This window comes from Lepidochelys kempii, chromosome 3, assembly GCF_965140285.1.
Source record: "Lepidochelys kempii isolate rLepKem1 chromosome 3, rLepKem1.hap1, whole genome shotgun sequence".
NCBI classification, from domain to species: domain Eukaryota; kingdom Metazoa; phylum Chordata; order Testudines; family Cheloniidae; genus Lepidochelys; species Lepidochelys kempii.
In genome coordinates, this window is record NC_136382.1 from 4,415,041 (window position 1) to 4,436,687 (window position 21,647).

Here is a 21,647-nt window from a genome sequence, read left to right on the forward strand (position 1 = left end):
GCCGGGATTTGGAGAAGGAGTCGGAATAGGGGCAGGGAGGGGGTGGAGTTGGGGTGGGGACTTTGGAGAAGGGGTTGGAATGGGGGCAGTGGTGGAGTCGGGCGGGGGGGGGGGGACAATGGCAAAGGGGGGTTAAGCACCCACCGGTGGGAGCAGAAATTGGCGCCTATGTCTAACCTGCTCTTAAAAACCTCCCTTGACAGAGATTCCACAGTCTCCCTCAGCAATTTATTTCAGTGCTTAGCTACCCTGACAGGAAGTTTTTCCTAATGTCCAACCTAAGTCTCCCTTGCTCCAATTGAAGCCCATTGCTTCTTGTCCTGTCCTCAGTGGATAAGGAGAACAATTTATCACCCTCCTCTTTGTACACACTTAAAGACCATTATCGTGTCCCGCCTCAATGTTCTCTTCTCCAGACTAAACAAACCCAACTTTTTCAATCTTCCCTTGTAGGTCATGTTTTCTAGATCTTTAATTATGTTTGTTGGTATTATCCACAAACTTTATCAGTGTACTCTCTCTCTGCCATTATCTAAATCATTTCTGGAGATATTGAACAGAACCAGACCCAGAATAGATCCCTGTGGGACCCCACTCATTATGCCCTTCCAGCCTGGCCTGGACTATTGGTAACTACCCTCTGAGTATGATTTTCCAACCAGTTGTGTACCCACCTTATAGTAGCTCCATCTAGGTTGTATTTCCCTAGTTTGCTCATGAGACAATCACATGAGACAGTATCAAAGGTCTTACTGAAGTCAAGAGAGATCATATCTCCATCACTGGCAATTTTTCACTCGCGAGTGGATGTTTTTTTAAACAGCTGGTCTAGTTCAGACAGGAAGTAGGGCCTGTGTGATGCAGGTCAGACTAGATGATCAAAACGGTCTCTGCTGGCTTTAAAATCTGCAATTCTCTGAGTCTAGGCAACATGCACACCCAACCCAATCCCAGTCGTCAGGCCCACTAGCATCGGGACACAGTCGGACCACTCACTCCCGCACGCTCCCTTCAATTCAACCAATAGGCAGCTTCAGTCAAAAAAGCAAATGGAATGCTGGGAATAATTAAGAAAGGGATAGAAATTAGGACAGAAAATACCATGTTGCCTCTGTATAAATCCATGGGACTCCCACACCTTGAATACTGCATCCAGATATGGTCGCCCCATCTCAAAAAAGTTATATTGGAATTGGAAAAGGTTCAGAAAAGGGCAACAAAAATGATTAGGGGTCTGGAATGGCTTCCGTATCAGGAGAGATTAATAAGACTGGGACTTTTCAGCTTGGAAAAGAGACGGCTAAGGGGAGATATGATAGAGGTCTATAAAATCATGACTGGTGTGGAGAAAGTAGATAAGGAAGTGTTGTTTACTACTCCTCATAACACAAGAACTAGGGGTCACCAAATGAAATTAGTAGGCAGCAGGTTTAAAACAAATAAAAAGAAGTATTTCTTCACACAACGTACAGTCAACCTGTGGAACACCTTGCCAGAGGATGTTGTGAAGGCCAAGACTACAACAGGGGTCAAAAAAGAACTAGATAAATTCATGGAGGATAGGTCCATCAATGGCTATTAGGCAGGATGGGCAGGGATGGCATCCCTAGCCTCTATTTGCCAGAAGCTGGGAATGGTTGACGGGGATGGATCACTTGATGATTACCTGTTCTGTTCATTCCCTCTGGGGCACCTGGCATTGGCCGCTGTCGGCAGACAGGATACTGGGCTAGATCGACCTTTGGTCTGACCCAGTAGGGCCATTCTTATGTTCAGTGCACACATCAGAGGACTGAAAATCACACTTAATAATCCTGACCTCCCACTGCTGCATTAATTATAGCTTAAGGACCAGTATTATCTTCAGACCACACTCCTAGCTTCTCCACATCCAATAAGTGAGCCAGAGAAGCAGTATAGAGTTGCAGGACTGCTCAGTGTCTTTCACCTTATCAGGAACATGAGTGTCTTCCATCAAATTTGCACGTATAGTTGACATGGACTCATGTGCACCATTTCATACGTGTTCATAATATGCTGTCCAAGTAAATAACAGAAGAACTAGGTCTGAGTTATGGTTGAGCAGTGGCAAGTAAGTTGTCAGTTGCTTGATGCTTTGCGTGTCCCATTTGTACAGTGTTCGGCTTGGCCTCCTCATTTGTGTTCCTGGATGGATGCAGAGAGAGGAGAAAGACCTGAGAGGGGAAGCATGCCTCGTGGTTAGGCCACACACAGGACATCTCAGCTGCTGGATTCTATTCACAGCCCTGCCATTGACCTTACTTTGTGGTCTTGGGCAAGTCATGCTCCCCCGTGCCTCAGTTTCCCCATCTATGAAATGGGGACAATGACACTGGCCTCCCAGTGGTGGGCTGGGAGGCTCCATGTTTCTCATAACAGCCCTTTGCCGTCTTCCAGTGGCAGTGCTGTGGAAATGCAAAGTGTTATTCTTTGTGGTGGCAGTTTGCTTCTGGGATTTTTCAGATGCTAACGCTAAGAGGGACCCTTTATGATCTTCTAGCCTGACCTCCTGAGAACCTCACCCAATACTTTACACGTCCCATTACTGTTGGCGGGAATTGTCCTCTTCTCTCTCTGTCTCTCTGTGGGGAGAGCACAGTCGGAGCTCTGCTGGAGGGAGCAGCTACGTTGTACCCCGGAATCTGTTACGGCTGGGTCTTGCTGGGGCAGGGCATCTGGCTCCAATGACCAAGGCAAAGCACCAGGGTTAATGCCAGGCAAACTGACCTCATGGCTCTTGGGTGATTACAACCCGCTTTGGCCTGGCCTCCCAGCTTGACACCGTGCCCTGACACCACTGAGAGGTGGGGTGTGTGCCCATTCGGGGCTGCAGGCTGCCTTGATGTCGTACACAGAGGGGGAACAGAAGGTGGAGGAGCGGGATGGCTGCGCAGGTGACTGTGAGCGATATGTGCACCCTGGGAAGGTCTCTGGTGAGATCACAGGCATCAACAGAGCACGAATCAATTGGCTTTTTGATTCAGTCACAACCAGGAGACCACTTGCTGGGTTGTTTTGCTAAAAATACCTGACCGACCACACATTAATATAATCACACACAGGATTAAAACTACAAAAATTAAAATCTTGTATACAAATAGTTTCCTCTCCCCTCCTGGGTGTTTGTTTGGTAACATTTGGCCTTGCTAGAGATCAGGTGTTGCAAAGAGAGACAGATGAAATGTTTGTGAAGGAGCCTGTGAACGTGCAGAACTCACCCAGTTTTGCGAGGGGTTATAAAGCCACACTTGGGCTGGGTATCCTCGTAATGTGGGTGTTATGCATCCACAGAGGATAAGCGCTTACTAGTGGCACCAGATAATGGAGTTACTCCTCTAGCTCAAGTCTGTGCTTTGGTACTGAAGGTTGTTGGTTCAAACTAAGCTCTCGGACCACGGTGCAGGAGGGTTTTTCCATCTTGTGAACCTAGATCGGCGCAAACCTGCGACTAATTTATGGAGTCACATCAATTATATGCCTTGTTCTCAGCTCACCTTGGGTTTACACCAGTGTAGCTCTTCTGATGTCAGCGGGGTTAGTTACTCGGGAATTACACAGGTATAACTGAGAACAGAATCAAGCCATGTGTCATTTTCAGTTCTGCATGGTTCATGAGTCTAGGGCCATGTGAGAGAATCTCCGCGGAATTTGTAAATCTCAAAACCTGCAGGTTTGACCATTCCTGTAGAATGAATAGAAAGTAGCGTTGATCACAGAATGAAAACAGTAATTCAGGTTTGCGAACCTACTCACAGGTAAATGACTGGCCTTTGTCCACAGAAAGCTATTGCAAATGTCACAGTGTTTCCTTGGTTATTTTTGTGCCTTTCTAGTTTTGATATGAAACCTGGGGATTTTGACGGAGTTTTTGCACTTTGAGATTAGAGCTTTGGGATGGAGCCAGCTGCAGATCAGAACTGCAGCAAGTTTTCATAACCCCCATATTGCAGAACTTCCCCGGGCCCTGGTTAAGGGAGAGAATCTTTTTTTAGCCTTTACAATTTCACTTCCAAGCAGTAAATTACAGATTGTTCTTTCTTCTTGATGGGTAGAATTCTGGCTTTGGCAGGGGATTCAGCCACTCAGCATGAAACTGACTCTCAGCTATTTGCATAGTTTGATCCTATTGGCTAAACCGTCCTGTTTCATGGTAATTACATCAAAGCCGTGAGATGTGGCTCTTTCATGTGCTAGAAATCTCAGTGGAATTTTTTTGGACATATCTGTTAAGTAAATTTGGTTACATCCAAGACTGACAGATGGTTCCTAGCCGTCATCTGACTTCCCTGGGCACTAGGACTGATCAGGAAAATCAATGTTCATGTAATTCCCTAATTGATTAGACATCTGTCTAGACCTTGGTAGCCAAGTGGGAAATTCCCATGTCCATGGAAAGACAGTAAAAATCCTAATTACATAAATCTAATTTAACCTCTGAGGTTTTTCCCCCCCTACACCCTGTAATTTAAAAGAAACTCCAAAGCATGTTGTCAGAGTCAATGTAGCCTGTAACCTACCTATGACTGTACTCAGGGAGAATGCTAAGAATTGGGGTTCAGATCCAGAACAATGTACAAACTGTGCTCCAGATGGATGTTAATAAACACCACTTTTTATTACCTCCAGGGTGACATTCCAACCCTAATGGGGCACAGGTCATCTGTCAGCAAGGGCTGCTGCAGAAATGCATCCCATCCTTTGACTCTTTAAAGCACAACATCTTGTAACGAAGAAGCCTCTGGACATGGCATTGTCTAAAGTAAGATACTTAGTTGGGATGAGGCTAAGCCAAAATCCTGTCTATGTTCAACATTCTCTCCCCAGCAGCCCTGGAGTTTAGTGGGAAGTGGTTTGAAAGCACAATCGGTATTTCACAGTTGGCTCTCCCGTGTTTCTGACATGCCAAGGCGAAACCCCAGTCCAACCACCCTCAGAACCCACTTCCGAACGTTACGGCTCAGGAAATATTTGGAAGCAGATTAGGCCTCATTAGTGCCTTTATTCAATGCAGCGACTCGATGATGAGGAGCTGAATTGTGCATATTATCTGCAGTGTCAGGGGAAATTAGACTCAGACGAGATCTCTTTTTTCCCCTTTCCTGTCCTGTGACCGTTCTCGTGTGAAACAAAACACGCTACAGAGGCAGTGAGCGGCCTGGATCACTCCTTGTGTATTTCAGTCTTTCCTTGTCTCTGTGATTAATTTACCAGCCTCTCTAGGTCAAGGGGAGAAAGGAAGATGTGTCATTCTTTCCTCAGCATGCATGTGTTTGCCCATAACAGCATGTTTTACGTTACCAAGAGACATGGATTTGGTTCAGATACAGGTGAGGTTTAGGGAGTCCCCTGTGATGAAATTTTGCAGGATTTCGGTTCCGTCCAACCCAGACCTGGGGAGCAGATCCTTGGGACAAGTCGGGATAAGAAGCCATTTGCGGGGCATAGCCAGAGGGACTTGACTGCATCTTCTCATTTGTGAACAATGCCACCACGTGTTCTGCCCTGCCCTTTGGTTCTGGATCTGACCCAGCAGGGCTGCCCGGGGTCTCAGTCTGCATGGGAGGAGAGCCCTGCAGATTCTGAATGAGAGAGGCTGGATTTAGGGGGGGATTTTGAAAGGGGCCTTCCGCTTTCTAATGACGCTTTGAGGAGGACTCAGGTCAATGGGGCCAGACCCTCAGCTGCGTTGGTTCCCCTTGACCCCCCGGGCCCTCTCCACCCAGGAGGGGTTGAAGCCTTGTTCCCTGCACTGGTCAAGAACTTGGGGGTGATAACTTGAGCCCCTCGAGGAGTCAGGATGGAGCCCTCCATCTTTCAGCATGGGAGATACGCCAGGTTCTTCCTTCCTGCTGGTTAACAAGAAACCCCAGTGGGCTGGTCCCTTCACAAACGCCTGCACTGTTCAGGGCTCAGTGCGAAGGAAGTGTTGGCTAGTGCACTGGGCTGGAACTCAGGAGATACGGTGTCTCTTCCTGGCTTTGCTGCGGCCTCTTGGGTGAGGTGCTAGATCTCTGTGTGTCTCTGGGCCCCAGCTATAAAATGGGGTTAATCATTCTGTCTTTTCTCCTTAGAGTGTGAGATGGGCAGGGCAGGGCATGTTCTTTACTGTGCATGTGTACAGCACCTAGCGTCCCTGATCCACAAAACAACAACTGGGCCAAATCCAGCCCTGGTGCCACGACTGGAGTTAAGGGCTGGCTCCAGCCCAGCCCATCAGCTGACCCCCTCCAACACCCCACTGGCCTGGCGTGGGAGTTTGTAACAGAAGGTGACATGATGAGGAGAGCAGATCAGAAGGGGCCGGGTGGTGGGCACATCAACCCTGTGGCTGCTGGAGGCCTCCGGTCAAATCCCGATTCCTTCGCCGTGGGAACGTGGGTCTGGGTCGTGTCGAAGCCCTAGCAACCTTTTTGTCTGTTGCACGAGCTCAGTATGTGATTGGCAGCCTCTGCCCAAGAACAACGGGAAGAGGGGGCTGCGGGTCAGGATTGGGGGGCACTGGCAGAGCTGAGGGTGGGGAGCCCCAGCTGGGGTAGCAGGGGCTGTGGGTCAGTGTCCATCCTGGGGCTGGTGTCCCAGAGTAGGACTATGTCAGGTCTGGTGTTCTCCCCCTCTCTGATGAGTGGCTTTGGCCCAGCAGGGGTGCTTCTCGTGAGAGCGCTGCCTTAGCTAGAAATATAAATGCCTCCTATTCGAGCAGATACTTAGCACTTATCTTTGCTGAGCTTCACAAAACATTCAGCTAAGGCAGCGTCCTGTCCCCACCAGTGACTGGTCCCAGCTGCTTCAGAGGAAGATCCAAGAAATGCCCTGGTGAGCAATTATGGAATAACTTGCCCAGAGGGGAAGTTTCTTCCCAACGGCCATCAGTCAGGGATTCCCCTGAAGCAGGAGAGTTTATATCCCTTATCCCTTTTTCTGTCCTGTCTAATGTACTGGGGTTATTCTCATTATCCATCTAAATGCACGAGCCTGCTAAGCCCTTGGCCTCAGTGCTATCTTGTGGCAAGGAGTTCCACAGGTTAGTGTGCATCATGGGAAAGCCAGTCCTGAGGCTGGGAGCAAGGCTGTGTCTCCGGGAGGGGGGGACCCAGACAGGGGTAAGGGGCCGGGGCTGAAGCCACAGCTGGGGGCGGGTGTGGGGCAAGGAGTGGAGCCCTGGGCAGGGGCCAGCAGCTGGGACCCCACATGCAGGGCGAAGAACTGAGCCCCAGCCGTGGGGCTGGGCGCGGGGCCCCAGGCCTGGGGCCAGCGGTAGGGGAGCGGGGCCAGCGGCCGGGGCCCCAGGAGCAGAGCCCCGGGCACAGGGATGGTAGTGGGGCAGTCCCTGGGAGCAGAGGGCTGGGAGCGGGGGTGGGGCCGGCATGGGGCCAGCAAGCGGGGGCCAGCGGCCAGCGACTGAGACCCAAGCCCCACCTGAGCTGAGGGGTTGGGGAGCAGAGTGTGGGCAGGGGTCCAGGAGCAGGGCATAGGGGCAGGAAGCACCTCCAGGTTTTATGCATGGAGCCAGCAGCTGGGGAGTGGGGCCAGTGGCCCCACATAAAACAAGGGGGTGCTGCAGCACCCCTGCATCTCTACTTCTTGTGCATACGCCGGGAAAGCGTCTTGCTCTCAGTAACCTGGGGTCAAAGATGCACATGAGCCCGAGCGCTTTCCCCGCAGTCCGGGATAGGCTCCAGTGCATTGGAGTCAGGATCCCGGGATTAATCTAGCCCTTGATGGTTGCCAACAGGCTGAAAGGCTTTAGGACCCAGCAGATGTCTACAGGCAGAAGAGCAATGCTGGGAACAGGACAGGCTCCTTCCCTGTTGCTGAGCCGAGCCCAACCAGTGGCTGGCAGGGAAACCTGTGGGACTGCAGCTCGCTCTAGCTAACTGCAGCTGCTGGGAACGTGCGTCACTTGTTTAGAAACAAAGCGGAGCTCGGGCGGTGTGTTTTCCAACGCAGCCTGCCTGGGCGTCTTCCCACCTTCCAAACCGCCTGGCTGGCCCGGGAGGAAGCTCGAGGGAACTGAGCCCAAAGGAGTTTATGGGAGAAAGGCCCAAAATAGATCGTAACCATGGACCCAGCTTTGCACCTTCCACCGCCAGCTGGCTTCTGCTGCCCCTACTCAGGCCGAGTGGCATCCAACTGGAGTCCTTTGTAGAGTAAGGGGCTACACAGGGTGGGGACGGGTGGCACAGTCTGGCCCTCTGCCGTCACGGCTAGTGATTCCGTGGAGCAAAGTCAGGGAAAGCTCTGAAGCATCTGCCTGTCTTTCAGAAGAAGACCTCATTGGAGAAGACGACGACATGCCATCCTTCAGATACAGACCAGACGGTGAGGGCACCGACCGGCCTGGGAAGTTCGGTGCATGCGAAGGCCCATCAGGTGTCGCCCACTCCATTCCCCGTGGTCAATGCAGGGATGCTCCCTAGATGCTCGCTCCACATGGCGAGGCCCCGAGGCTGTGACGTGCTGTATGGGGGAGAACTTTAATTAGCCCAGGTGCCCATAACTGAGGGGGAGGGAGGGAGGGAACCAGGGCCTTGTCTTGGGAAGGGTGTGAAGAAGGCGAGCAGGTTTTGTTCCCTGAATGGTGGCCTTTTCCCTCTGCTGGCGGGCAGGTGTAGGAGAGCAGAGACAGGAGTAGCTTGTAGTGTCCGGCGTCGGGACGCGAAAGGACCCTGGGGTTCTCCAGCTCCCAGATTCACTCTCAGTCTGCACAGTTGCTGAGCCCTGGCTCGGGCTAGGCAGTCACGGAGGGGGGCTGCTGCCTATATGGCAGGGGGGTCCCTATGAAGTCCCACCAGCCTGAGGCATCTGTCAGTACCATCACCTAATGGAAGGGCAGGGACTGCCCCAGGTCCTGTGCTCCGGGCTTGATGCTTGCTCTCTGGAGAAGGGAGCCCAGCCAGCTGGGTTCAGAGCCCTCGGCCAGCCCTGGAGAACCCCGATCTCTCCTCACTTTGGCTAGAGGAGGTGACTGAGGAGATGCTCAGGGCGGGCTCTGACAAGTGGGCTTCGGCCCTGGCTGGCTGGGACCCTAGGCCTGGGTTTTTGAAAGTTTTTAGGCACCTCAGGGTGCTTTTAAAAATCCCCCTCAGCACCCGGCTGCGTCTTGAGCTGCCCAAAAACCTGTACAAACCCGGCCCTCGTCATGGCCAGGCAGGGGCAGATCAAATGCATCCAGGCCTAGTCCTCGGCCCACCAGAGTCAGTGGGAGCCTTTCCATTGCGTTCAAAGGAAGTTGGCCTCCAGCCCCGTGTCCTGTCCACCCCCAGCTAGCTAACCCCAGCATTGGTTGTGCCCCGGCTGGAGCGGGCGAACGGCTCCTACCCCAAAACCTGGGCCGTGCCAACCCATGGGACTGTTATCCCAGAGTGGGCAACTGCAGGTTGCAGGGCAGGATCCTTGTTCATAGCCTTTGGAAGAGGGATGCGGGGGAGGGACTCTCTAAACAAAGGACACAGAGCCAGGAGGAGGCAGAAACACTGCGTTTTTCCTTTCTTTACCCTCTCTCCAGCTCTGCCGTTACCTCAGGCTCCCAGCCTGGCCTTTCTGCTGTCAGTACCAGAGGGGACCCAGGGAGATGCTCTTAGATCTGGTGGACAAAATGGGTTGATTTGTGGGGGACGTCCTTGATTCTACCCTCTGCTTAAAGAGATCCACCGGATGGCGCTGCGCGGCCAGCTGATGGGATGTAAATAGGGTTAGCTGCCCCAGAGCTCACAACCGGGAGGGCCGTGTGTGGCAGGGTGGGGGCGAACAGAGGGGCTTGAGGGGTGCATCCTTCCTGCCCATCTGCGGAGGGTGGACTCCAGGCCTTGTGCCAGAAAAGTCCAACCTTCCCTTCTCGCCTTTGTCCGTGTTCAGGCAGGACACGGACCAACTGCAGCCGGTGCCAGAAGAACCTGTCGCTCCAGACCTCCGTCAAAGGGCTGTACGTCTTCTGCGTCTTGCTGATCATCGCCGTGATGGTGCTGGCGTCCCTGGGTGAGCGCAGCCTCGGGGGACCTGACTCCCTTTTCCTTCCTGCCTGCCCCTCCCCAGGAAACACGAGCGGACCAGCGTAACACGGGATTTCCCTGCCTGGGAAACCCACCTGGTCACCATGGGGCTTGGAGGATTGTAATAATCGTGGTATTTAGCTCTTGAAATCCTCACATCACAAAGGGGGGTGGGCGGGAGAGAAAGACAATCACCCCCATTTTACCCATGAGGAAACTGAGGCACAGAGGGGAAGTGACTTGCCCAAGCTCATGCAGTGGATCAGTGACAGAGCTGGACTAAAACCTGGGTCTCCTAACACTAGGGCCTGACCACTCGCCTGCTTGGGTTAAGTATGCATGTGCACCCCTGACATCACTAGCAGATAGAATCCAAACTGCTTTGCTGTGTGTTATAGCCCCTCTACTGCTAACAGAGACTCCCCTTTAGCTATGGCAGCAGGGGCCTGGGCTTTGGGAGCAGAAGGCTCTGGGTGCTGTCCCCACTGCTGCTGTGAAGTTCTGAGTGTGGCCATATGCAGCCAGTCGTAAAGCCCAAGATTTATGGTGTCTATGTTCCCGCAACTGCTCCAGCAGCCACTCGTGGGTAACGGGGCTTGCTGCTGCAGGGATTTGTTATATGCTGCAGAGCCCTCATGCCATAGAGACATAAGAACGGCCATACTGGGTCAGACCAAAGGTCCATCTAGCCCAGTATCCGGTCTTCCGACAGTGGCCAATGCCAGGTGCCCCAGAGGGAACGAACGGACCAGGGAATCATCAAGTGATCCATCCTGTCGCCCATTCCCAGCTTCTGGCAAACAGAGGCTAGGGACACCATCCCTGCCCATCCTGGCTAATAGCCATTGATGGACCTGTCCTACATGAACTTATCTAGTTATTTTTTGAATCCCGTTATAGTCTTGGTATTCACAACATCCTCTGGCAAGGAGTTCCACAGGTTGACTGTGCGTTGTATGAAAAAATACTTCCTTTTGTGTGTTTTAAAATTGCTGCCTATTAATTTCATTTGGTGACCCCTAGTTCATAACAATGACCAGCTCCAATCCACTGCCTGAACACTCATAATTCAGTCCCACCCATCAGCCCTCTTATATCACAAGTGCTCCCCTTTGCCTCCTACCATCACCATCTAGCTGTGTCTGTTCCCTCGCTGTCCCTCAAGCCCTTGCAGGGCCAGGAAGAGAACCCAGATCTCCAGTGCCCCGGGCACTAGACAAGCACCCGTCCAAACCAAGCCAGCATCCAACCCCCTCTCCATCCCCTGATTCTCAGCACAGAGCTCATGGTCTGAGACCCAGCGAGCATCCCGGCAGGGCCCCGCTCACCAGTGAGCCCGGCATCTTGGTCTTCTTGTGGCTGCTTCTGTGGGAAAGCAGAATGGCTCCCCTGACCTGCAGCCCACCGGGGAGCAGAGATCCTGGAGACAATGCCCTGGAGAAATTCCGCAGTCGCAGAGTAGGTTTCTGCCTCCCACAACAAGCGAAGACCACCCACAGTCCCTCAGAGCCGTAGGCCAGAAGTTTTGCCCTGGAAATCTCTTGTTTGGGACAGGGCCTTCGTGCCAGTTAAGCACAGTAATTGGCCGGGTGGTTTCCTTTCGGCTTGTTTTGCAGTGTTTTATTTTGGGCAGAGAGCTGCCAGATCCCACAGCCCTGGGTATCGGAGGAACCTCTGCTTGAGCTCCGCTCTCTCACCAGCTGCGAGGAGCTAAGCATGGGTGGCCTGGAACAGCCCTCTCCTCCCTGCTCCATGGAAGTTCCTACACACCCTGGGCTTCTCCTCCTCCCCAGCTAGGATGGGCCACCAGAGCACAGGTCTTCTCCATGGATCCCTGCCATCTGGCTGGCCCACTGCACCAGGGGAGTGGAGGCCTGCTGGGCTGGCCCTGCAGCACCAGCTGGCTGCCACGCTGACATGGTGAGGCAATCTTGCCATGCTGTGCGATGACTGCTCCACAGCCAGGCTGCCCGCAGAGACCGGCCGGCTGGACCTGACCCAGCTGCAGTCTGTGCTGATGCAGTACAGTGCCATTAGATAGGGCCTCATCCGGCACTGGGGTAAAGGGGCTTCCCCTTCCCTGGGCATCCCCGAGCAGGGGCCTGGCACATTCCTTGGGCTCCGAGAAGCTAGCGGGGGGCGGGGGCAAGGAGAGGCTAAATCCATTAACGATTGTGAAGAGCCCAGATACTGCGGTGATGGGGGCCCTGCAGGTACCTGCGAGAGATTAGATAGAACAAACAAGTTGTTTTGTCACAGATGATGGGGCCAAACCAAGAGCTGGATCCAAACTCACCACCTTCGCCGTAGAACTGCGTCCACTTACAGGAAAGCTGCTCCCGCGGGCATCAGGGTGGGAGCTGGGAACACAGGCCTGGCCGGGCCCATCTGGGTCATCGAGTCTTCTCCTGGGCCTCCCCATCCTGGAATCCCATTTGTACAGTTGACAAGCTCCGTCTTCAGCCCAGCTAGGTTGTTAATCCCATGTCTCTGCAATGGGCCAAACCAGAACCTAGCACCCGCAGCCTGGGGGGCGCCTATTCCCAGATCTGAACCTGAACACGCCCAGTCAGGGGCTGAGTCAATGGTCAGACTTAACGCGCTTGAGACAGTGCTTCGGGCTGGGACCTCCGATCCAAACCCAGAACCTCTCCTGACCCTGTCTGCCCGCCAGCACCCGTCCCTTCTCCCCTGGCCTGCAGAGCCCTGGTGCAGCAGCTCAACGAATGCCCCAGCGTAGGTGACCTTTCCCTGGTCCATAACCTTTCCCTTTCCAAACTCCTGAAGAAGGGTTGGCTTCCCTTGGCGGGTCTGATTCCCGCCCGCTCTGGGCTCCTTGCCCACCCCGCACTCCAGAGCAGCAGGAGGCTAGTGTCGTTTTAGCCTTTGGCTGCTGCTCCCATTTGTCATCCCATGAAAATTGCCTCCATAATCAGGTTTGGACGGGAAGAGGCCCACCACAGAGCCATGATACGGGAGAAGCTCTTGGCAAAGGGAGGTGATGTGGGAGACAGCGTTTCTGCAAAGCTGACACAGGGGTTGGCTCGCTTGGCACGGGTTGGAAACGCCAGATGGTCCTTTGTAGAAATAGCATGAGTGGGCCAGACCTCAGCTGATACAAAGTGGCCGAGCGCTGTTGACTTCCACGCAGCTCCCCCCGATTTCCACTGGCTGAGGGTGCAGCCCCGTCAATCCCACCCACCCAAAGGATTCGAGCAAATCCTTTCCAATGCTGGCTCCGCTTTCTCCTCCCCTTGTTACGCTCCAGCAACGGCTGGCCGCTCCAGTGCCTTGGAAGGTTTCCCGCATGTCCAGCGCCCATTACAAATAGACATTCTCTGGTCACGTTCATCGCTTGTAAATTACATCTAGGAGGAAATCAGCAGAGGGAGATGGATGGGGAGCCGCCGCTGCTCCCACTGGAAAGAGAGCAGCACCCAGCATGGAAATGGCTCTTGCCCCCGGGGGCCAATATTCACACACACACACACACACCTGCTCTCTCTTAACCACGAACGTAGTCTGGATCATGTCTGTGTTGAGCTGCGCAGACCCCGGTGCCCATCCCCAGTGGCTGATCCGATTGCAGGGTCAGACCTGCCTTGGTAAGAAAGGCAGAGGGGAGAGGAAGAATCTGCCCCAGGTTTAGGGTTAGGCAGATTCTCATGCTTCAGAGCTTCTGCTGGTCACCTGCAGGGGTCAGGAAGGGCTATTTTCCCCCTCAGTGTATTCTGGTTTGGGTTTTTTTGTCTCCTTCCTCTGAAGCCGCAGGTTTGGCCACGGCTGGCGAGAGGTTTTGTGGGCAGGAGCTGGGTGGGGCTAGTTGCCTGGAATACACAAGAGATCAGGTAGCTGATCCGGTGATCCCTTCTGGCCTTAGGCTCTAGGATGGGTGGGATGAGAAATTTCCAGGTCAGAAGTGGCCTTAGACCGTAAGATCCTCCGGGCACAGATGTTGAGCTTCATGCCAGCACCAAGCAGGTGCCCAGTGCCACCATCCTGATTTACACCACTGTGCACTGGTGTCATGAGGACTTGTCTCTCTGTTTAGTGCCCGGTGCTCTTGGGCGGGCTACAGAAGCATCCCTCATTCCCTGGGGGTTGCTGAGCTCCTGCGGAAAAGCAAGCCGATTCGGAAAGCTCCTTGTGCAGAGGGCAGGGTTCTATCTGTTTGTGGTCCTTATGTGGCACTGGAATGGGGTCACCACTCACCACCAGCACATCTAGGTTGGGGGGTGTCGCTCCGGCCATGTCAGGTGTCCCCTGGCTGCTTGGCGCTTGCTCCGCAATAGCCTTTCTGCAGGTAACTTCGCCCTCCGGCCAGCCCATCACTTAGACCACCCCTTCCGGGGTTACAAAGTCCAACCAGATTCCTGCCCGAATGCTGGTGCCAGCCGGTGTTCAACCCTTCTAGCTCTGTACCATTGCACCAGTGGCTGGCAGGGGTACCCAGGCCTGCATGCTACATGGGTTCCAGCCAAGGTCCTTAGCCCCATCCCTGTTTCCTTGGGCTCCTTCCCTATCTTCTCTCTCCTGCTTCTGGGTTCACCACTGGAGCCTTCCCCACTCCCCATAGCTACTACTTCCCCCCTCCTGGCTACTGGCCAGATGCCTTATTCCAGGGCAGGATCCCCAGACTTACCCTCCTGCTGCGTTTCCTCCTCTTCCAGGATGCCTCTTGGAGCAACTGCAGGCCCCTTCTGCTTTCAGCCTCTTGGCTTTATGGTGCTGGCCCAGCCCTTCCCCGGCTGGGTTTTGCTCTCAGTTAGCCCTGGCCCTCCCTCTCTCAGGTGCCACCAGGTAACCTAACTAGTTTCTCAGGCCCTTGCTAACTCTGTCAGGACTGGTGTGGGGTGCACACCCCATCCCAGGCGCTCATCACCCTGGTATCACAGCACCTCACAATCTTTATCCTCACTGTGAGGCAGGCACCTCACTTTATCCTCTGTGAGGCAGGGCAGGGCTGCGATCACCATTGTACAGATGGGGAAACTGAGGCACAGAGCGATTGAGTGACTCTCCTGAGGTCACACAGGGAGTCTACAGCTGAGCAGGGACTTGTACCCAGGTCTCCCCAGTCCTAGACTGGTGGCCTAACCACTGGACCAGCCTTTCTCTTGTGGGGCCTGCAGTGCATTTGGCTTTGAATTGAATAATAAATAATTCTTCATCTTAAATACTGTATCCAGTTCTGGTTGCCCCATCTCAAAAAAGATATATTAGAATTGGGAAAAGTACAGAGAAGGACAACAAAAATGATTGAGGGTATGTAACACCTTCCATTTGCAGAGAGACGTTAAAGACTGGGACTTTTCAGCTTGGAAAAGAGATGACTAAGGGGGGATATGATGGAGGTCTATAAAATGATGACTGGTGTGGAGAAAGTGAGTAATGAGGTGTTATTTACCCCTTCATGTAACACAAAAACCAAGGCTCCCCCAATTAAATTAACAGACACCAGGCTTAAAACAAACTAAAGGAAGTACTTCATCACATAACGCACAGTCAACCTGTGGAACTCATTGCCAGAGGATGTTGTGATGGCCAGAAGTATAACTGGGTTAAAAAAAGAACTAGGTAAATTTATGGAGGATAGGACCATCAATGGCTATTAATCAAAATGGTCAGGGGGCAATCCCACGCTCTGGGTGTCCCTAGACCTCCAACTGCCAGTAGCTGGGGCTGGACGATGGATCACTCAGTAATTGCCCTGTTCTGTTCTGTTCATTTCCCCTGAAGCATCTGGCACCGGCCACTATCAAAAGACAGAATACTGGTCTAGATGGACCATAGGTCTGACCTAATATGGTAGTTCTTATATTCTATGTTCTTAATCTCATCACAAAAAGATATCAAGTTAGCTTGACAGGATCTATTTTCCGTAAAAACCCATGCTGATTGGCATTAATGACATTACCCTCTTTTATTTTTTTATTAATCGAGTCCCATATCAGCTGCTCCATTGTCTTCCCTGGAATCGATGTCCGGCTGACTGGCCTATAAATACCCGGGTGATCCCATTTGTCCTTTTTAGCTATTGGCCTGACATTAGATTTCTTCCAGTCTTCTGGAACTTCCTCAGTGTTACAAGACTTATTGAAAATCTACATTAGTGGTCCAGTGAGCTCCTCAGCCAGCTCTTTTAAAACTCTTGGACCCGCTGATTTAGAAATGTAAACTTTTGAAGCTGCTGTTTAACATCTTCCTGAGATACTAGTGGAATGGAAAGAGTGTTATCATATGTTGAGATTGCATTGTCTGCTTTTTCCTCAAATACAGAATATAAATATTTATTGAACACTTCTGCCTTTTTTACGTTACTATTGACAGTTCTACCATTTCCATCTAGTAATGGACCAATACCATTGTCAGGATTCTTTTTGTTCCTAATATACTTAGAAAACTCCTTATTGTCCTTAACTCTGCTGGCCATGGATTTCTCCATGTGTCCCTTTGCGTCCCTTATCATCGTTCTCCAATACCTAGCTTATGATTTATTTTCATTACTGTCAACTTCCACTTTCTTCCATTTCTTATATATTCAAAAGATTAGAGGTCAGGACTTTAGCTGGTGTAAATGTATGCCAGCTGGGCATCTGACCCCATTGATTTAAATGGAGCTATGCTTATTTACACCAGAGAGGAATCTGGCCCCACTGAGTTCAGAGGAGCTTCATCAGTTTCTAACAGCTGGGGATTTGGTCCAAAATGTCTGCTAATGCTAAAACCGACTAACAGCTCTTTCTATTGGAAGAGAATCCATTTCGGACAAATTGGTTTCCAGAAAAATATCATTATTCACTCACTTTACCTAGAAGAGCTGAAAGCACAGACCACCCCGCATATTCCCATCTCTCTCTTCCCCGCAGTCTTTAAGAAGGTCAATTCCATAGCCGATGACATCAGCTCGACCCAGACTTACTATGAGAAGAAGATCGTGTCTGTCCAGGAGAACCTCCAGGAGCTCGGTGAGTGTTCTGATCCCCACGGAGCACTGGCCCCATTATATCTCCTTACCATGGGCTGCGAACCCTCGGGCAGCAGAGTAGCCCTTGGAGTTCAGGGACTTTGCGGGGTCACTAGTCAGATGGGATTAGGGGGGTTGGTGGTCAGTGGTGCAAGCACCGCATGGGAAGGGCAATTCTGCTGCCAGTCAGCTGGGTGGAAGCTGCTGTTTGCTCTAGCAGTTGGAAGGGGGCTGGTGCAGGGAAGGTCTTACAGAGCCTTCAGTGTGAGCCTCTATCCTGACTGGAGAAAGAACTAGGAGGAAGTCCGAGGGGGAGGAGGGAAGGCCTACATCTCTCCCACAATTTCCTTGTAAAAGTTCCCGTAGGAAATATGGGAAAGCTGGATCATAATAATCCTGAGCACACTCTATGGGTCGATGGCAAAGTGTGTTCCAAAGGCAGGTTAAGTATCACTATCCTTGTTTTACATGTGGGGGAAACTGAGGCACATGGTGATAGGTGACTTGCCCAAAGCTGTGCAGGGAGTCAGTGTCAGAGCTGGGATTAGAACCCAGGCAGTCCTGGTTCTTGGGCCTCCCCCACTGTAGAGATCTGTAGTTTGCCCACATGTGGCTTAGCAGTACCTGTGTCCAACTAGTAGGAATCCCAGAGCACATGGGGAGAAGAACGTGTTGTGGAGAGAGCCTTGCAGACACCGGGGTCTAGTCCGAGGGGGATGTGTCCATTCTCCACAGCTGACTTGTGTGTCGTTGCTTGGCGCACAGCATGACAGAGCTATGTAACTCTCGTTCAGATCAGAAATCCTCGGGGAACTGCTCCTTTTGCCACGACACAAGGCAGCTGGGGCAGGAGATAAGCAAGTTGCAGGAAGAGCTGGAGGAGATTCAGAAGATGCTCTTGGTCCAGGAGATCCTGCTGGACCGGACCTCGCAGAGTTACCAGCAGCTCTCATCCACCAGCAGCAAGATCACCAGTGAGATGGACGGCTGCTCATTCTCCATCCGGCAGGTCAACCAGACCTTGGGGCATTTCCTAGCCCAGGTGAGAGGCTGGCAGGCGGCCACCTCGGCTCTGGATGACTCCCTGAAGGGGCTGCTGCAGGAGCGGTACGACGTCAAGGCGGTGGTGGAGCAGATGAACTTCACGGTGGGGCAGACCTCGGAGTGGATCCACGCCATCCAGCGGAAGATGGACGAGGAGACGCGGACACTGCAGAAGGTCGTGACCGAGTGGCAGAACTATACCCGGCTCTTCGGAAGCTTGAGGGCCACCTCCTCCAAGACCAGCGAGCTGGTCAAGAGCATGCAGGCCAGCATGAGCTTGGCCTCGCAGAGGATCAGCCAGAACTCAGAAGGCATGCATGACCTGGTGTTACAGGTGATGGGGCTCCAGCTGCAGCTGGATAATATCTCCTCCTTCCTGGACGACCACGAGGAGAACACGCACGACCTGCAGTACCACACCAGGTACACGCAGAACCGGACGGCGGAGCAGTTCGAGACCCTGGAGGGGCGCATGACCTCCCACGAGATCGAGATCAGCACCATCTTCACCAACATCAACGCCACAGACAGCCACGTGCACAGCATGCTCAAGTACCTGGACGACGTGCGGCTCTCCTGCACCTTGGGCTTCCACTCCCACGCCGAGGAGATGTATTACCTGAACAAGTCCGTCAGCCTGATGCTGGGCACCACGGACCTGCTGAGGGAGCAGTTCAGCCTGCTCAGCGCCCGGCTGGACTTCGACATCCGCAACCTGTCCATGGTCATGGAGGAAATGAAAGTGGTGGACGTCAGGCACGGGGAGATCCTGCGCAACGTCACCATCTTACGAGGCGAGTTGCACGTGGGTACATCTTGGCCGGGGCTCGAACCCAGGACTGCCAGCGGTGAAGGACCAGGCCCCTGGGGTGGAAGAAGTAGCAAGCTCATAAAGCTCTTCTGTGGTGGTGACCCACGCGAGTGTGTGTGCGTTCACCAGGGAGCCCAGGGGGGAAACTGAGGCAGCAGACAGGTGACCCAAATGGGGGAGCTAGCTCTTGTTCTGTGTCTGAATGGGAGGATTTTGGCTGCAGACAGGGGCTTTTGGGGGTATCTTGGGCCACTGGTTCTACCACAAAAATCTCAGGGCCGTGATTTCAGAAGTGATGAGTGATCTTTGGTGCTTGACAGGAGACACTGGAAGGGGCCTGGTTTTCAGTGGTGGGGAGGGGGCTCAGCGCTTGCGGGCCCCTTTATGGTGTCTCCAGCCGGGCTCCCCACAGCCCTAGCCGCTGTGACGTGCTCGGCCCCGGGCAGCTGGGGTAACCGCTGCTGCTGCTGTGGGTGGCATCCACAGCGCAGAGGGAAACCACGGCCTGCCAGCGCCCTGGTGAAAACACGGCTGGAGTCCACACGTCACAAACACACACACCTCGCAGTGCACCTCCCCACCCCTCCACTCCCCACCAAGAGACACTCACCCCCCCACCGTAACACACACCTCGCAATGCACCTCCCCACCCCTCCACTCCCCACCAAGAGACACTCACCCCCCCACCGTAACACACACCTCGCAATGCACCTCCCCACCCCTCCACTCCCCACCAAGAGACACTCACCCCCCCACCGTAACACACACCTCGCAATGCACCTCCCCACCCCTCCACTCCTCACCAAGAGACACTCACCCCCCCACCGTAACACACACCTCGCAATGCACCTCCCCACCCCTCCACTCCCCACCAAGAGACACTCACCCCCCCACCGTAACACACACCTCACCCTGCACCTCCCCACCCCTCCACTCCCCACCAAGAGACACTCACCCCCCCACCGTAACACACACCTCGCAATGCACCTCCCCACCCCTCCACTCCCCACCAAGAGACACTCACCCCCCCACCGTAACACACACCTCACCCTGCACCTCCCCACCCCTCCACTCCCCACCAAGAGACACTCACCCCCCCACCGTAACACATACATCACCCTGCACCTCCCCACCCCTCCACTCCCCACCAAGAGACACTCACCCCCCCACCGTAACACACACCTCGCAATGCACCTCCCCACCCCTCCACTCCCCACCAAGAGACACTCACCCCCCCACCGTAACACACACCTCGCAATGCACCTCCCCACCCCTCCACTCCCCACCAAGAGACACTCACCCCCCCACCGTAACACACACCTCGCAATGCACCTCCCCACCCCTCCACTCCCCACCAAGAGACACTCACCCCCCCACCGTAACACACACCTCGCAATGCACCTCCCCACCCCTCCACTCCCCACCAAGAGACACTCACCCCCCCACCGTAACACACACCTCGCAATGCACCTCCCCACCCCTCCACTCCCCACCAAGAGACACTCACCCCCCCACCGTAACACACACCTCGCAATGCACCTCCCCACCCCTCCACTCCCCACCAAGAGACACTCACCCCCCCACCGTAACACACACCTCGCAATGCACCTCCCCACCCCTCCACTCCCCACCAAGAGACACTCACCCCCCCACCGTAACACACACCTCGCAATGCACCTCCCCACCCCTCCACTCCCCACCAAGAGACACTCACCCCCCCACCGTAACACACACACACACATCACAACGCATCCTCACATCCAACCCTCTCTCCCCTCTACACCCATATACACTCACCTACCCACCATAACACACACATACCTCATCACAACGCATCCCCCCACAGCTCCAACCCCCTCTCCCCTGCACACCCATATACAAACAGCCACATACCATAACGTACACACAATCACAACGCATCCCCACACCCAACCCCCTCTGCCCTTCATACCTATATACCCTCACCCACACACCGTAACACACACATCACAATGCACCTCCAACCGACACCCTCTCCCCTCTACACCCATATACCCTCACCCACACACCATAACGTACACACAATCACAACGCATCCCCACACCCTACCCACTCTGCCCTTCATACCTATATACCCTCACCCACACACCGTAACACACACATCACAATGCACCTCCAACCGACACCCTCTCCCCTCTACACCCATATACACTTACCTACACACCATAACGTACACACAATCACAACACATCCCCACACCCTACCCCCTCTGCCCTTCATACCTATATACCCTCACCCACACACCGTAACACACACATCACAATGCACCTCCAACCGACACCCTCTCCCCTCTACACCCATATACACTTACCCACACACCATAACGTACACACAATCACAATACATCCCCACACCCTACCCACTCTGCCCTTCATACCTATATACCCTCACCCACACACCGTAACACACACATCACAATGCACCTCCAACCGACACCCTCTCCCCTCTACACCCATATACCCTCACCCACACACCGTAACACACACATCACAACACACCCCCCTGCACCCAACATCCTCTCCCCTCTACACCCCTATATACTCACCCATACACCATAACACCCCCCCCAGGCCCAAAGCATCCCCCCCACACCTCCAACACCATTGGCTCTGGGCCGCTGATGCTGTCTTGCCCGCCCTCCGGGCTGCCTCTGGAGGGAAGACGGATTATCCTTGATTATGGGATGTGCAGAGCGCGGGCTGGGCTGGCTGCGTGCCCGGCTCTGCAAGGACACCACGAGACACGGCCGCAGGGCTCTCTCTCGGCCGTGGCCCAC

At 53.6% G+C, this 21,647-nt stretch overlaps 1 protein-coding gene across 2 annotated transcripts in view; it reads left to right on the forward strand.

Moving 5' to 3' along the window:
- SCARA3 (scavenger receptor class A member 3) overlaps positions 1–21,647 on the forward strand; it is a 30,245-nt gene that overhangs the window by 3,190 nt on the left and 5,408 nt on the right. The window contains exons 3-6 of one of the 2 annotated variants that reach the window (XM_073335520.2): positions 8,284–8,340; positions 9,877–9,996; positions 16,880–16,978; positions 17,772–18,815. In XM_073335520.2, coding sequence (XP_073191621.2) covers positions 8,284–8,340; positions 9,877–9,996; positions 16,880–16,978; positions 17,772–18,815 — 1,320 coding nt within the window. The remainder of the gene's footprint in view (positions 1–8,283; positions 8,341–9,876; positions 9,997–16,879; positions 16,979–17,771; positions 18,816–21,647) is intronic. The other variant, XM_073335521.2, reaches the window with a different exon arrangement.